The sequence below is a fragment of the Astyanax mexicanus genome, chromosome 14 (genome assembly GCF_023375975.1).
Source record: "Astyanax mexicanus isolate ESR-SI-001 chromosome 14, AstMex3_surface, whole genome shotgun sequence".
Classification (NCBI taxonomy): domain Eukaryota; kingdom Metazoa; phylum Chordata; class Actinopteri; order Characiformes; family Acestrorhamphidae; genus Astyanax; species Astyanax mexicanus.
In genome coordinates this window covers 30432501-30450878 of record NC_064421.1, presented here as the reverse complement: position 1 = coordinate 30450878, position 18378 = coordinate 30432501, and the positions used below count along the sequence as shown (strand labels likewise).

At 39.6% G+C, this 18378-nt stretch overlaps 1 protein-coding gene across 6 annotated transcripts in view; it reads right to left on the bottom strand.

Annotated features, from left to right (window-relative positions):
• Positions 1-18378, bottom strand: part of ehbp1 (EH domain binding protein 1) — a 248288-nt gene that overhangs the window by 100109 nt on the left and 129801 nt on the right. For all 6 annotated transcript variants that reach the window (XM_022672775.2, XM_022672778.2, XM_022672780.2 and 3 more), the window contains 3 exons: positions 18246-18378; positions 14472-14513; positions 11691-11837 (listed from right to left, as the gene is read on the bottom strand). The exon at positions 18246-18378 is cut by the window's right edge and continues 695 nt beyond it. In XM_022672775.2, coding sequence (XP_022528496.2) covers positions 11691-11837; positions 14472-14513; positions 18246-18378 — 322 coding nt within the window. The remainder of the gene's footprint in view (positions 1-11690; positions 11838-14471; positions 14514-18245) is intronic.

Genomic DNA, 18378 nt, shown 5'->3' with positions numbered 1-18378 from the left:
TCCTAATCTACTGGCAGTACTCCTCTACAGGGACTAGACTAACTCTCTCCCTGTGTGTGTATGTGTTTGTGCGTGTGTGTGTGTGTGTGTGTGTGTGTGTGTGCGCATTTGCACATCTGTGTCAGCAGTGGGTATAACTTAAATAGCTGAATACACTCATTAGATGTGCTGTGCACAAACATTTGAAGAGTAAGATAGAGAGTGAAAGAGATAGAGAGAGCAACAGAGACACAGAGAGAGCGACAGAGAGAAAGAGACAGAGAGAAAGAGACAGACACAGAGAGATACCGAGAGAGAGATACCAAGAGAGGGAGACCGAGAGAGAGATACCAAGAGAGAGATACCAAGAGAGAGATACCAAGAGAGGGAGATCGAGAGAGAGATACCAAGAGAGGGAGATTGAGAGAGAGAGAGATACCAAGAGAGAGATACCAAGAGAGGGAGACAGAGAGTGAGATACCGAGAGAGAGATACCAAGAGAGAGATACCGAGAGAGGGAGACCGAGAGAGAGAGAGAGAGAGAGAGAGAGAGAGAGTGTCAGAGAAAGCAACAGAGAGACAGAGAGAAATGGACACAGAGAAAGAGAGAGAGACAGAGAGAGAGAGAAAGAGAGACAGAGAGAGAGACAGAGAGAAATGGACACAGAGATAGAGAGAGAGACAGAGAGAGAGAGACAGTGAGAGAGACGGAGAGAGAGAAAGAGAGACAGAGAGAAACATCTCAGCTCTAAATCATAACAGAAATCAGCTTAAACAGTCTAATCACAACTCTTGTTAAATAATTACAACTAATAAAACTGTTATTGATATCTTATTCATTTATCTATTTAGATTTTTAATTATTTATATGATTTACTTACTAATGTCTATTTGTGATATTTATTGATATTTTTTTACTTTTTGTATATTAACTACTTGTTTCATTGCTTTGACAAAAGTTGTTAATTGCAATTCATGCCAATAAAGCTATTTTAAATTGAAATTGAGAAAGCGACAGAGACAGAGAGAGAGAACGACAGAGAGAGAGACAGAGAGAGAGAACGACAGAGAGAGAGACAGAGAGAGAGAGAGAGAGAGAGAGAGAGAGAGAGAGAGGGAAACAGAAGGGGAGAGAGAAGTGAGGTATGCAGGCAGGTGTGTGTTTAGTGTGTTCTGTGATGTTTGGGGTGTCGACTTAAAATGCAACTAAAGCAGGTGAGCTAATCCTGCCCACAGCCAAATGAGAGGGCAAAGCGACAGAAAGAGAGAGAGAGAGAGAGAGAGAGAGAGAGAGAGTGTGTGTGTGTGTGTGTGAGTGAGAGAGCAAGGGAGAGAGAGAGAGAAAGAAAGAAAGAGATGGCACTAAGCCTTATCAGGGGGCTACAGATGGTGGTCCCGGATCAATGCACACACACCACGATCAATGCATTTGATAAAGAATTAAGAAGAAAACTGTACATGTTATCAAAGAAGTTGTACATGGCATAATTATGATTCTGCATGTGCGTGGGCTTGATACCGGCACACTGCTGCAGCGGAATGATTAATGAGAGAGATAAGAGAGAAATGGCCCACGGGCAACACACACACACACACACACACACACACACACACACACACACACACCTTATAGCATCCAGGCACAATCTAGGGGGAACTTCACAAGCCATTTGGAGAGAGGGAGAGAGAGAAAGAGAGAGAGAAAGTGTGTGTGTGTGTGTGTGTTATTAAAAACAGTATTAGGAGTGGAGGGCAGTTATTATTGGGGGTTGGAGGCTAGTGGCCAAGTTTGTCCTTCTGAGAGCGAGAGATGACATTTAGCTCTTATACGTCTCACACACCGTTCAAGAGGACCCCCTGCTCCCCCACTCTAGGGAACAAACAAACAACAAAACAACAAACAAACAAATAAACAAACAAACGTGTATACACCCAGGGCTACTAACACAGAGAGATGCATTGGTAGTTAAGTGTGTGTGTGATTCACTGCTCATTTAGCAAGTGATTGTGTGTGTGTGTGTGTGTGTGTGTGTGGTCAAGCCTGTCTCTCTGAGAGTAAGAGATGACCTTTAGCACATATATCTCACTCTGGTATAGAGCAGGCAATCCTAAACACTGTGAGAGTAAATACAAGCAAACCAATAAACAAACAAATAAATAAACAATAAAAAAAAAATAAAGAGTGTGTGTATGTGTGTTCGTGCACTAAATTATTAACAGTAAGCTGACTATTGGGACTCTTAACAGTGATGTCACAATCAGAATCCTCAACAGTGATGTCACAATCAGAATCCTCAACCGTGACGTCACAATCGAAATCCTCAACAGTGATGTCAAAATCGGAATCCTTAACAGTGATGTCACAATCAGAATCCTAAACAGTGATGTCACAATCAGAATCCCCAAGAGTGATGTCACAATTAGAATCCTCAACACTGATGTCACAATCAGAATCCTCAACACTGATGTCACAATCAGAATCCTCAACAGTGATGTCACAATCGGAATCCTCAACAGTGACGTCACAATCAGGACTCTTTACAGTGACCTCACAATCAGTGATGTCACAATCGGAATCCTCAACAGTGATGTCACAATCAGAATCCTAAACAGTGATGTCACAATCAGAAACCTCAACAGTGATGTCATAATCGGAACCCTAAACAGTGAGGTCACTATCAGAATACTTAACACTGATGTCACAATCAAAATCCTCAACAGCGATGTCACAATAGGAATCCTTAACAGTGATGTCACAATCAGAAACCTCAACAGTGATGTCACAATCGGAACCCTAAACAGTGAGGTCACTATCAGAATCCTCAACACTGATGTCACAATCAGAATCCTCAACACTGATGTCACAATCAGGACTCTTTACAGTGACCTCACAATCAGTGATGTCACAATCAGAATCCCCAAGAGTGATGTCACAATTAGAATCCTCAACACTGATGTCACAATCAGAATCCTCAACAGTGATGTCACAATCAGAATCCCCAAGAGTGATGTCACAATTAGAATCCTCAACACTGATGTCACAATCAGAATCCTCAACAGCGATGTCACAATCAGAAACCTCAACAGTGATGTCACAATCGGAACCCTAAACAGTGAGGTCACTATCAGAATCCTTAACACTGATGTCACAATCAGAATCCTCAACCGTGATGTTACAATCGGAATCCTTAACAGTGACGTCACAATCGGAATCCTCAACAATGATGTCACAATTAGAATCCTTAACACTGATGTCACAATCAGAATCCTTAACACTGATGACACAATCAGAATCCTTAACACTGATGTCACAATCAGAATCCTCAACCGTGATGTTACAATCGGAATCCTTAACAGTGACGTCACAATCGGAATTCTCAACAATGATGTCACAATTAGAATCCTTAACACTGATGTCACTGACGGAACCCTCAACAGTGATGTCACAATCGAAATTCTTAACAGTGATGTAAAAATTGGGTCTTTCTAATAGACGACACAATCAAATAATATCACTATAGGGACTGTAAAACAGGGACCTCAAAATCGAGATACCTAAAAGTGACATCACAATTACATCTCAGAATGATGTCACAATAGTGACTAACAGTGGTATCACAACCAGGATTTATTTAGCTGGGACACTATATTCAGAACTCTGTAACAGTGACTCTTTACAGTGACCTCACAATCAGGACTCCCAATCATTACAAATGGACCTGTTTAACAGTGACAACACAATCCAGAGTGTGTGTGTGTGTGTGTGTGTGAGAGAGAGAGAGGGGAAGATGGGGGGAAAGAGAGAGAGAGAGAGAGAGAGAATGTGTGTGTGTGAGTGAGAAAGAGAGATGGGCGGCGGAATCAAACACAGTCCAATTAAACTAATCATAACGAGCCACTGAACACGAGTAACACACACACACACACACACACACACACACACACACACACACACACAGAGAGAGAGAGAGAGAGAGAGAGAGAGAGCAGAGAAAAGATGTGTGTGTCCCTGACTTTTATAGATGGATCAAACCTTTGTGGTGTGTGTAAACTTATTTTTTTATAACTGTTACACTGCCTCTCTATACTCTTATTGCTTTCTCTATACCCCATACAAAATGTATACAGTAATAAACAGTGTTAAATAGTGTTAAAAGTTCAATAATTATTTTTAGGGGCAGTAGTCAGTTAATATAATATTAATCATAACTAAATTTTAATGCTCAATAATGTTGTAAATAATCATGAATTGAGACAATAGTTTTTCATTTCTAAACTAGTGCCAATTAATAATTAATTAGATTCTGTTGTGATGTTCATTTAAGTTAATTAATACACTCTTAATGCTAAATGTTACAATTTCTCCTATTTTTAAGTATAGAAAAAAGTTTCTGAATGTGTGTGTGTGAGAGTGAGTGAGTGAGTGAGTGAGTGAAAGAGAGAGAGAGAACAGGGCAGTTGGCTTTTTAATGTCCATTCATTATTTATCAAATGCAGCCTGTTGCACGGTGTGTGTGTGTGTGTGTGTGTGTGTGTGTGTGTGTGATCAGACTGGTAGCTGTAATAGATTGTGAAGGCCACCTACTCACACAACAAAACCATCATTACTGTTAGTCCACTATCAAAGAGCAGAACCCTGAGTGACCAGACACACACACACACACACACACCCACACACACGAACAGAAGGGGTGAAGTCAGATCAAAGGCAGAGAGTTCACTCTGTACACTGAAACACAATTAGCATGGCATGCTGGAGCACACACACACACACACACACACACACACACACAGCTGATGAGAGGGGAGGGATTAGTGATGTGAGCAGTGAAACACCCCAGCACTCCCAGACAAAGAGTGGGCCACACACTGCACACACCAACTTACACAGATACACACTTTCATACAGTTACACTTTCACACAATTACACACACTTTTGCCAAACCTCAGTCCCCACTTTGACCTGATGTTGGTCCTCACAGTGTTCAAACTGACGTTCTGTCTTCAGAACACAATTCTCATAGAAACTTGAGGTGAAAAATGTATCACATATGTATCGCATCGGCTGATTTTCAGCCAAAATATGAAATTGTCTGTCATTTCTCTAATTTAGCCTATCTGATTCAGAAGTTAAGGTGTACATGTCAGCAGAGTGTGGCTCACTGTAGGGTCAGCTCGGTTACAGTAAGCTGCAGTACCTCGTCCAATCACTAGATGGAAGTACAGAGCTGGAGCACAGCTGCAGACACTCAGTGGTTAATAGCTAGTCAGTGTTACACCCCAGCTCATAGTTCTTTTTTTTTTTTCTTTTTTTGTTGCTAATTTTGCAGCTCATATGTGTAGCACTAATGTGCCCAGTAAAGGACAGAGTAAACAAAATAAAAAATTTATCTCAACTAACCGGATAATTCCGTTCTCCAGAGTGCATCTTTCAGTGAGAAGCAGAGCCAACAAACACCACCAACAACACACAAAACAGCGAACACTGCTGAGCCACCAAAACTGCAGCAGCAGCATCAGTCAAAAAAAAAAATAAAGTAATAACATAAGAAAAAAAATTAAAAATAATGTTCAAAATATTTCTTTAATGCTACAGAAGCAGCAATGTTCCGTGGTGTTTCTACTCTGAGCTCTGGAGCTAGGTTGGACTGTTAAGATTATGGTTGTTATTATTAAACTATTAGGATAATTATATATTTTTAAATGTAAATATAGGCTATATTAATCAGAAATATACTAAGTTTGCCTGGCATCTATGCTTAGGTAAATCTTTTCTATCATATGTAAGTAGTGTTATTTATGAGCAGCCAGATCCAAATTCATGGTACTTTTATCCTAAATAAAAGGAAGAAAAAAAAACCCAGCAGTGAGTTGAGGGCTTTAGGTGCAGAAAAATTAAGCTACAAAGCTCAAATATTTAAACTGATGTCGCAGGCTTGTTTTGCAGCCACACAGGGTTTCTAATAAATTGGCCAAACAAGGAATATTTAAAAAAAAATAATAAATAAATAAATAAATAAAAGAAAAACAAATTCCCAAAACCTGTCTGTGCCCTTTTTCAGCTAGTCTAAAGCGAATTTTCGCACTGCATCTCCCACATCACTCCAAAGAGTGATGTCGATCAGCATAAGGCATCTGTGAGCTGATGTATCAGAACCGAGCCACTGCGCTTTCCTCCGAGTGTGCTGTGACGCTACTCGGCAATGCTACATCAGCAGCAGTTTGAAAAGAGGTGGTGGCTGACTTCACATGTGTCGGAGGAGGCATGTGTTAGTCTTTACCCTCCTGGTGTTGGGGCATCATTAATGATAGGGAAAGTCCTAATGAGTAAGTTGCGTAATTGGAAAAAAATGGGATAAAAAATGTAAATAAAAGAAAAAAAAAAGAAAGAAATGAAATGAAGTTGAACATAAAACACAAAACATAAAGTATATTGAGTTCGTACTGTCTACAAAAATACAAAAAAGTCAAAGTGCTACAAAAACTGCTTTTTTTTTTTTTTTTTTTGTCGTCACTTTCTTCACTGTCCCAACTTTTTGTTTGATATGGGGTACACATCAGATCTAATCCAACACTCTCCTCTTTATTCTTTAACTAAACACAAAAGCTACTTAACTGCTCCCCCGCCTCCACCTCTCTCAGCCCTGAACCGTCGCACCTTCTCCTTAATTGAATTAAAGACGTCCTTATGCGCGGCGTGTTTGGGGTGTGTGCGTCTTGCAGAAGGTCCAGATAACACCCTCAGATCTCGCTAATCAAAACAACACATCGCTAATCGCTAATCTAAATCGCTCCCAATTATCAGCGCGCCTGTGATCAATGTTTTCTATTAAAAAGCAGAAACAATTCAATATTCCTCAGACGCTAATGCAACTGAGGCTCATTAGCAGCCCGTGTCCTTGGGAGAGGAACGCCGGTGTGTGCGTGTACACACACACACACACACACACACACACACTTATACCTTGCCAGGACATGAGGTCAGCATGTGGACACCTGCTCTTCCAGCGTTCCTCTCAAATCAAAGGCATTTGTGCCCCTTTATTGCTGCAACTCTTCATTTGGAACATTTTTGTGAGGAGGATTTGATTGCATTCAGCCCCATAAGAATAAGGTCAACAGTGAGGTCAGGTACTGTTGCTGGATTCTTATTTTGATCTGTAACTCCAGCTCATCCCGAAGATACCGGCTATTGATCAAATTTTATTCCATATTAAATATCAAACTTCATCTGTTAAACAAAGAGTTCAGTGTTTAAAAAAAAGGTAAAATAAATTCTTAAATAAAATAATAAGTTAATCGAGCAGGGGTGTCCAAACCTTTGCCTGCAACTGTATTTTTCCAAAAACGTAACACAAAAAAAGAAAGGAAATTTGTGTTTGGTAGTTGAGGTGAGTGGAAAGCTTGTTAATGGAACATGCAAACATGCATTTACGTGGGTATGATTTGAATTTGAATGAATTAACCAGATCTTCTATGCCAATGATAAACAGCTAAATGGGCTATTGCTAGTGACTCTTGTTTTGAGCTTCTGGTTCCCACAGGTGCAGAACCCGTGATCATGGGTTATTATTTGGGGTAAGCCCTGGTACCAGAATCTCCGAACTGAAGTCCATGTTCCCCCCATATAATGGGTGATTTCAGAGGACGACACCGCAAGAAGATCCTCAAACACCAAACGAGTCAATGCCAGAATAATAAGCTGTTTGACATTAGAAGAGAAGATTTGGCTAATTTTTCATGGGCAGAACCTCAGAACATACAGAGCTCTGCTGCTCCTTCCACAAATGCATGTTTCTTACAAAATCTTACATATCACCATTTAAAAGAGAAATTAACAGGCTTTCCAACTGTATAAGATTTACTCCTGAGAATCATAGTTACTACAAAGAAATTATCTACTAAAAATAATTTCCCTTTTTTGTGCTGTGTTTACTTTCTTTCAAATTGAGGGTAAAACCTTCAATGAAACAAATGCTCCAATGCCAGGTACTTTAAAGAACCAATTTTGTCATTAGGATGTGTGAGATAAAGAAACCATCCAAGAGTTTAAAGAAATGCAGAGTTCTATGATGCAAAGTAACTAAAAAAAAGAACAGCTCTGACTTTCAGAATTTTTAAAACATGAAGGCATCTAAAGTGCTGCCACCATGGGCAGGAGGTCGCAGGTTTGAACCCCAGTTCATGCAGCTTTGCCATCAATCTGACGGTGCTTAGAGGGAGCACAATTGGCCCTGCTCCCTCCGGGTGGGTAGATGGCGCTCTCTCCTCACATCACTCCTAGGGTGATGTCCACAGCACAGGGCGTCTGTGAGCTGATGTACTGGAACCAAGTCGCTGTGCTTTCCACCGAGCGCGCTGGCTGCTTTGGAATGCTGCATCAGCAGCAGCTCGAAAAGAAGCGGTGGCTGACTTCACATGTATCGGAGGAAGCATGTGTTAAGTTTTCACCCTCCTGGTGTGTTGGGGCTTTGCTAGTGATAGGGGGAGTACTAATGAGTGGGTTGGGTAATTGGCCGTGTAAATTGGGGAGAAAATGGGAAAAATTAGAAATAAAATTATTTAAAAAAAAAAAAAAAAAAAACATGAAGGCAAAACAGTGTTGGGCACGTTACTTTAAAAAAGTAGTTAGTTATAGTGACTAGATACTTCTCCAAAAAAGTAACTGAGTTACTAACTGAGTTACTCCATTATAAAAGTAACTAATTACCAGTAAAATTAACTATTGCATTACTTTTGTGTTACTTGCCCCCGTAACCCCCGGCCCCCACCTTCTCAGATCGTGTTTTTCATAAGCCAGATGAATAGAGTGCACGACAGCAAAGACAACAATCATTGCTTAGGCAGTTATCTCATCCTCCCCTCCCTTGTGACTCACACACACAATGAACACACACACACACACTTGCGCCTTTGTCTGTATGCGTGAAGTTAAAAAAAAAAAAAGTTAATTAAGTAACGTGCAGTAACAGGGTGTCGGAAAAGGTAACGCTATTATAGTTACAGTCATAGTAATTAGTTAGATGGAGCTCCTGGAGCTTCTGCTGCTGCTGCTCCTTGCAATATGAGTAACTATAGCCCTTTTAATTATATGAATACTGTAGCTTTCTAAGTATTTTAGGTCCATTTATAGTGTTTATGGAACAATTTAAAATATTTAGTTTTGTACATTTTGAAAATAGTTTTTTTGATTGTAAATAGTTTTGTATTATTTTGGGACAAAGTAAACCCAATAGTAATCAAAGCCTTAATTTGTATTAAATATTACTAATTACATTATAGTTTCCGTCTTCATAGCAATATTTTGAATCTGTTAATGTTCACATTAAATGTTGGAAATGTAGGTCTTTTGTAACCTCACAGAATCAGTTTTAAGGGGACCCACGTGTGCTGGCAGAGCACGGACAGGTCAATTTCCTGCTAATCTACAGAAAGATGGAGCATCTCCCCTTCAGCAGCTCACAGAGGACTTTCCTTAAACAGGGAAAAACGGAAAAGAAAGAAAAAAGAAAAGGAGATAGGAAGAAAAAAGGCAAAACAGCCCCACGCCAGCTTTGAAAAACGCTGCCTTAATTTCATTTCTCTCCACAGTTTCTCTCTCTCTCTCAAACACACACACACACACACACACACACACACACACACACGGTTTTGAAGGTTACGGCTGTGTTTTTTTCTGCATTAACGTTTTAACGGGAATATTTTGCCGCTGCTTTAATTCAAGGACGTCTCTCTCTCTCTCTCTCTTTCAGGGCGAGCGAGCTGCCGTCTTTCAGATATTTCATTACCGAGAGGTATTCATTACTTTTCCCACCAAATCCCTTGTCATAGCGAGCGAGCGACTGCTGTTACACCATTCCCTCCTCCGCCGTCTCTCGCTAAAGAGCGCATGTGTGTGTGTGTGTGTGTGTGGATTTAGGGCTGTGTGTCTCGTTGGACTTTTTTATTTTAAGTTTGCCTGCAGGCGTCAGACGTCCCACAGCAGCGTGATCAGCAGAGCGAGAACCTCCACCTCTCTCTCTCTCCTGTCTTTCATATCAATAATAATATTATTTTAATGTTCAAAGAACTTCATACTGGAAATTCATTTTATTAGACCTTCATGCTGGATATTTATTTTATTAGAAACTTTTTCCAGATATCCATGTTGTAAGAACTTAATTCTGGATATAAATGTTTTTAGAACGTCATTCTGGATATTAATATTTGTAGAAATTTATTCTGAATATTATTGTTATTAGACCTTCATACTGGATATTCATTTTATTAGAAATGTATTCTAGATATCCATGTTGTACGTACTTCATTCTGGATTTGAATGTTATTAGAACCTAATTATGGATATTAATGTTTGTAGAACTTCATTCTGGATATTAATATTTTTAGAACATCATTTCGAATATTACTGTTATTAGACCTTTATACTGGATATTAATGTTTTTAAAACTTAACTCTGGATATTAATGTTATATAACTTCATTCTGGATATTAATGTTTTTAGAACTTCATTCTGGATATTAAGGCTATTAAAATGTCATTATGAATGTTATCAGAACATTATGAGAAGTTCATACTGGATCTGATGTTTGTACAGGAGAGTGAGAGAGCTGGTCTTTAGCTGGTGTGTTACTGACCCTGATCACTCTCCTCACTCTTCTCCATTTAAGGCATCCTGTGCTTCTAGTTACTCTGAGCTCAGTCACCCTGCTCTGTCTCTGTACAGACAGACTTCAGTGATCTCCAACATGACTGTGTGTGTGTGTGTGTGTGTGTGTGTGTTTGTGTGTGTTGATCAGGAACAGTTCACCAAAAAGTTAAATTTCCATCATTCTCTACTCATGGTTCTCTAACATGGTTCATCAGTTGGAAGAGGTTGGAACACTTTTGACATAATCTGATAGTTGTTCTTTAAACTGTATTGAATTGTGTAGAATTGTAGGGTTGGGCTTTATCCACTTTATTATTAATGTCATTACCCTTATATGGCAAACACAACACTCAGTTTATTTACAGACTAAGCGACCACTGCACCCAACTAAAACTCCACTTATTAAACGTTTAGATGAGAACGGTAAAGCAACTGGATGGACAGAGTGGAGTATTTAGCTTTTTTTTTTGTGGTGCTGGTTTCTGAAGCTCACTTGCTAAGAGTGTCAGACAGCTTAGTACAGCTGTTTCTAACTAACTAACTTGAGTATTGGTGATGTACACTTGATTCTGAGAGAGGGAAGTTTTAGTTAGCTAGCTAGTTAGATAACTAGAGAACGTTAGCTAACAAGCTAACCGCAAACAGGCTAATTACTAACGGGATAGCTGTCAACATTAAAATTTTTAATAGAACATTATAGTCATTATGACTTTTAGAACAACCGTTTGTACTTACTGGCATTGTTTTCTCCTTGCATTACTTTTATACTATAAGTAGTTTTGAAAAGAGTAAAAAGCTTGAGTTGATACTTTAACTTCAACAGAAGTATTTTAAACCCTTGTATCTATACTTCTAACTACAGAGTAATAAACAGAGATACTTTTCACACTTTGCCTGTGTGCACATGAATGAAGAAGCCATATTAATGAATGAAAAATAAAAATTGCCCCAAAATGCCTCGAAATAAAATAGTTTTACACTGACTTTCTCTCAAAAGTAATGAATCAAGCTGATTTTTAAAAATACTGATTAATCCCACCTCAGTACAGGAAGTGCACTTACGTCAGTGATGTGCGGTGGGCGAGGGTGTGTGGGTGAGGTGGCGTTGGGGACAGTTTTGTTCTTGGCTTTCAGTGCGGCGTCTCGGCGGGCCTGTTCCAGCAGCAGCCGCGCTCTTTCCTTCAGCTCCTCCTGACGAGACTGAACCTTCTACAACACAACAAGCAAAACCAGTCATTTACTTCAAAGCATTACTACAGGAAAACTGGCTCTTATATAATGTTATATAAAATCTAAGTTCCTGAGAACTGGTCTGAGAACCACAGGTTTACACCAAAATCTATTAGTGCTTCTGAATTTCAGAAATATCATAAAATCATAATTCCCCAGCAGATGACTTTTAAGAGGACACTGTCTCAGTGCATCAACTCAGGCTGGCACTGTTTATATTCTTCAGCATGGCACAAAAGCAAACACAGTATTTAAATAAACTAGATGAAAACACAAAAAGACATAGTAGTAGGGGTGCAGGAAAAAAATCGATTCGAGCTCGAATCGCGTTTCTATCATTGAACGATTCAAAATCGATTCTCATTTTCAAAAAGTGAGGAGCTTTTTAACTGTACCGCGGAGCTCAGCTACTGTCGCGCGGAGCTTTTTAACTGTCGCGCGGAGCTTTTTAACTGTCGCGCGGAGCTTTTTAACTGTCGCGCGGAGCTTTTTAACTGTCGCGCGGAGCTTTTTAACTGTCGCGCGGAGCTCACCTACTGTCGCGCGGAGCTCACCTACTGTCGCGCGGAGCTCACCTACTGTCGCGCGGAGCTCACCTACTGTCGCGCGGAGCTCACCTACTGTCGCGCGGAGCTCTTTAGCTGTAGTCCAGAGCTCAGCTATTGTCCTGCGGAACTCTTTAACTGTTAAAGAGCTCCGCAAGACAGTAGATGAACTCCGCGAGACAGTTAAAAAGCTCCGCGAGACAGTAGCTGAGCTCCGCGGTACAGTTAAAAAGCTCCGCGCGACAGTAGCTGAGCTCCGCGGTACAGTTAAAAAGCTCCGTGCGACAGTAGCTGAGCTCCGCGGTACAGTTAAAAAGCTCCGCGCGACAGTAGCTGAGCTCCGCGGTACAGTTAAAAAGCTCCACGGTACAGTAGGTGAGCTCCGTGCAACAGCAGCAACAGGACAGGGAAAGTTTTTGCTCTTACTGCCTCTCCCTATTAGGCTACAGAGGGGTGTGTAGTGTTGTGTTATGGTGTTTGTTGTTGCGCCGCTAAAGTATGCAGGATGAAGAAAAAGAAATTCAACCGATTTGAAAGAAAATCGAAAAAAAAAAAAAATTGTGACCCCAAGAATCGAATCAGAATCGAAATGTGGGCTTCCCAAAGATTCACAGCCCTACATAGTAGATCATATTTGACTAAAATTTACACCTCAGTTTACGCCTCAGTTGCCTCAGCTAACATTACTATCCTAGTCCTGTACAGCTCGTATCTTTCAGCTGGAAAACAAACAAAAACTAAGAAAACGTAAAAGAAAGTAAACTGAGTGTGTAAATGTTCAGTGATTCTGAACCCAGTATCTTGGCTCCAACCCTATCAACCCTGCTGTTAGGATAGCAGCTAACTTGATCCAACCCTGCTGTCAAAAAAAAAAAAAAAAACGCTACTAACAAAACAACAAGACCACAGATACAAAGTGTTTTTTTTGGGGGGGGGGGGGGGGGGGGTTTTAGCCAGGGATTCGGATTTGCTGCTGTTATACATTATAAACTAAAATAAATACTTCTACTTCTGAAAAAATCTTTAGATTTAATCATTATTGAGTGGAACTCAATGCATCTCAAATGCATGTTTGAGCTTTACGAGGGCTGACTTTTTTTTTTCCGTCTTAACAGATGGAAATTTACGGCGCCTGTTTAAAGATTAGAGCAGACTAATCAAACAAGTTGAGTCCAGTCATCATTAGTTTAAGTTTAAAGAGACTGGGGGAGGCTGAGATGTGCTGCCTGAGATCAAGTCCAGTCTGTTTAGTTTTGCACTATTTAGCTTAAAACTCTGTTTTAAGTGTCACCTTTTCCCCCATAGACTTAGACTGATTTATATTAATTTATATATAATTTTAATTTATCCATTTCTTTCCAAAAACACTGTTTTGTCCAGAAGATTCATTGAATAAACTGGGAAAGCTATTTTTGGACCGGCACCAGATACAACATACATCATAAATCTTTCACTTAATTATACTTAATTATACTTAATTATACTTAATAACTTAAGGATGGATCGTGTGTACAGGGTTCATACACTTTTTAACCAATACATTTCCATGATTTTTTATTAATTTTCCATGCTTTCAAGGCAACTTTTTTTTTATGACCATACGATCTTTAAAACGTCAGTGCAGACGTGGACAATAAAACCAAAAATCAACTAAAACTATAATTAAAATTGATTATATTAAGTGTAAAATGAATCTGATGAAAATGTTGACACACAATCTTTAATAATAAAATGTGTGTCAGATCCTGAGAGCGCCATTGTGTACGGGCTAAATTACTGAATTAATTACTCTGAGCTGATGTATTTGTAGCTCAAAATAGATTTTCTCTATGGATAAACGGAAATACGGATTTGTAGAGCAAATTTCCATGACTTTCCTAAAATTATCCAGGCCTGGAAATTGCTATTTTCAGATTCCATGACTTTTCCAGGTGTTAATTACCATCCATTACTCTGCCTCCACACCTCCACCAATCAGAGAGAGCAACACTATTCTGAAAGTTTCTTCACTTTGTTGTGAAGAAGTGAGATCATGGGATGCTGTGATCATGTGACGCGTGTAGCTCACCTTCTCCTTGCTGGTGTTGGACACTGGGGCAGATGCAGCGTCCTGAAAAACAAACAAACACAAAACAAAGATAAAAACAACACAAAAAACAGGAGGAGAAGGAATTCATTCCGGAATCCACCCGGCTGCGGATGGTTATCAGCGCGCAGTTCTGACGTGCGGTTAGCGTGCAGAGAGAGCAGCTGATTGGCTGAGGCTTTGCGTCCTGTCAGTTCGGGGCAGATAAACGCGCCTCTCGCACATGACTGACACGCCATCAGCAAGAATAACACAGGTAATCTCACAGAGGAGAATGCACACAAAAACACACACAAACACACACTATGTGTCTATGTTTTGGCAAAGCACAATGCGAAGCATCACAGAAAATAGCGGCTGGCAAAAAAAAACGCCAATCAAACAGAAGCCAGGGCTGTAATGACATGTCATGGAGTTTGAAACACAATTACAGCACATCTTAACAGCATGTTAACTTCAACACACCAGCTGAAGCTCACGTTTGTTCGTGTTTATGTGTAAAAATGTTTTTAAAACTATTTCTTTTAGTATTGATCATTCATTAAGTCCTAGCAAAGATGGCCCTCCCTCTCCCCCATCCCTTAGAATAGACGTGACAGCAAGCGTGGGTGTCTGTTAGCTGATGTAGCAGAATTAATATTTAGTAGGGATGTTCCAATGCCTTGCTCTTTCTGGGTGGGTAGATGGCGCTCTCTCCCCTATCACCCTTATCATATTAATCAGCACAATCGCTGAGCTTTCCTCCGAGCGCACTGTGATGTTACTCAGCAGCAGTTTAAAAAGAGGCAGTGTCTGACTCCACATGTATCGGAGGAGGCATGCGCTAGTCTTCACCCTTCTGGTGTTGGGGCATCACTAGTAGGAGTCCTAATAATTGGGTTGGGTAACTGGCTCTGTAAACTGGGGATAAAATGGGATAAAAATTGAAATAAAATTATATAAAAAAAAGAAAAAAAGAAATGTGTGTAAAAGTATTGGCCTGCGCTTCTTCAAATATAATATAATGTTTTAAAAACAAAAGTCACCAGTGCAAATATCAAACGCGTAAAGCTTTTAATAATGGGTATTTAAATGTAAATAAAATAATTAGCATTAGATTGGCAAATATTAGACTATATTTATAATAGTGGTGATAGTCGCTCAATATTGTATTAATCACCACAATAAATAAAATCATGATTCAGTTTATTTTTTATGCTTGCATTTCCCTGTAGTTTTTGGCCTGATTTCTGATCACACGATCGGCGGCATCCCTAATACTATGTTCTTATTTAAACTGTGCAGTCAGTCACAGTAATCTGTGTGGGATGTAGCCTCCGAATCTGCCCACTGCCATCCCCCCAGTCCCATTTCCACACTCAGGGCTGCCAGGTATATGAGCAGATAATCACTGAGCTTCAGTAAGGTTGCTAGCCATAGCTGGGTAATATACAATAACCACTAGTGTAGTTGAGAGGGGCATTCTGGAACCTATATATTCACTGATCAGCTACAGAGTAAGACTTGTCATCCAAAAGGTCACAAAAGGTCACTGGTTTGATACCCTGGACATGTAGGAAAGTGGAGTCTTACCATATTTACAGCTAAAGTTTGTGTACATGTGTGTGTGTTTGTGTGTGTGTGTGTGTGTTTGTGTGTGTGTTTGTGTTCCTGCCAGTGATGGGTTAAGTATGGAGGTTGAATTCTGTTGTATATGGGTCATACACACATACACACACTCACTGCACAGACAAATGGTTTTGCTCAGGTTCCCGAAACGGTAAGACTCTGCGTCCAAGGTCAAGTGTGTGAGTGTGTGTGTGTGTGTGTGTGTGAGACAGGAGAAATGCATGTGCATGCAGGTGAAGATGGGAAAAAAGTGAGCGAGAGTGCATGAGTACGTAAGAAAGAAAAAATATGTAATTGTGTTTGTGTGTGTGTGTGTGTGTGTTTGTGTGTGTGTGAGAGAGAGAGAGAGTGTGTGTGAGAGAGATAAATAAGGCGAGTGTGAGGCAGAGAGGTGTAGAGATGAGGGCAGGCGCTGAAGCGTATCGAGCTCCAGGCAGCTGAAATATTGCAGCCAGGCAGCGCTGCATAATCACACGTCAGAGTGACTGACCAATCTCCACTCAGCACACACACACACACACACACACACAAATACACAAATGACAAGGAGGGCAACAGGCAGGCCAATGTTAAGGGGGGAGGGGCAGCATGCCGGAGCAGAGGGTTCAGAGTGTTTACAAAAAAACAAAAAAAACAAAAACAAAATACAAAACTACTTCACTATTGTACTTAAGTACTAAAAGTACTCAAATAAATTTACTCCTCTTTCTGTAATTATTACAAAACACAGTACTGTACTTTTACTTTCAGTGCTTAGGTACTGCAGTAGTTTACAGTAAAATGTAGTACTTAAGTACAAAAAATGTTAAAAACTTTAGTAGTTCTACCTAAATGTGGAGATTAAAGTAGTTCTACTCAAGTATTTTTTTTTGGTGGAGCACTAGTACTTTTACTTAAGTCTGGTACTTAATCTCTAGTAGTAAGACCGTTATAGATCATAAGGCTATGGGTTCATTTAGGGGTGACCCATATCATATCGTACGCAGTAATATCACCAACATTTTTTAATATCAAGAACAATATCATACCCTGAAATATTGTGCCATATCACCCACCCCTAATATCACATCAGGGTGCTACTTTTTTTTTGTTTTTACTAAAAGAATTAATCACACTGTTCTCATTTCCCATTATATATCTACTATAGACTATAGATTATATCTGTCCAGTATCATTTATTTGACTTTAATCCTGGATATATGGAGACATTTGGAGTGCATTATTAGTATTATGACATTATATTCCATATTATATCGTATGCAAAAATAATTTGCAATTTAATTTTTATTTTGTTGCAGTAGTGTCTACTTGTAATTTTTTTTTAACTCTCTGGTTTTTTTTTTCTTATCGCCAAGAGTATTGCTATCGGGAAAATATCATGAAATATCGCAATATTATTTTAGTGCCAAAAATCGCCCACCCATAGGTTTGATCCTCAAATCGACCACATATATTGGGTATAGCATGGCTGACCCTGTGCTCCAACCTTGGATTTCAGGTTAGCATACATACATACATATATATATATATACATACAGTGAAGGCCAAAAGTTTGGACATATATATATATATTTTTTTTTTGTTATTTCACCTTTTTTTTGTTAAGAACATAAAACTCCACACGTGTTCATTCATAGTTTTGATGCCTTCAGTGAGAATCTACAATGTAAATAGTAATGAAAATAAAGAAAACACATTGAAAAAGAGAAGGTGTGTCCAAACTTTTGGCCTGTACTTTATATATGGACAAAAGTACTGGGAGACCTACAACCAGCCCTTTCATGGTTTTGACTGTAATCAAGGGTATTTAAAATAGTTTATTCTGCTTTTATTGAAGTCTTTTATTGTGTCTCTATACTTCCCAAGAACAGCTTTCATCTAGATTTTTTTTCTAGCATTGCAGTGAAGATTTGATTGCATGGTTCTCAATCATTCCAGAGAACACATACCCACAGTGCAAACTGGTTTATGGTCATCTGCTTCAGAGAGAACTATTCTATTGGCAAGCTGAGTGTGGTTCCAATAATAAAATAACTTATCTACTGGTCTATTGGCAGTCTACAGAAAATAGACAAGCATCAGATGTCAGAGATCAATCGATAATCTGATGCATTGATTTTTTTTACCTTCTATAAAGGATGGACTCACCGGAGAATGTTTAACAGAAGTATCTGCATGGTTGGTCAGCGGCGGGCTGCTGTCGGTTTTGTTTTCTGCCTCAGCGTTTCGGACGCTGCTTCTTTTCTTCTTGCTTAGGTCAGCATCTCTGCTGTAGCTGAAG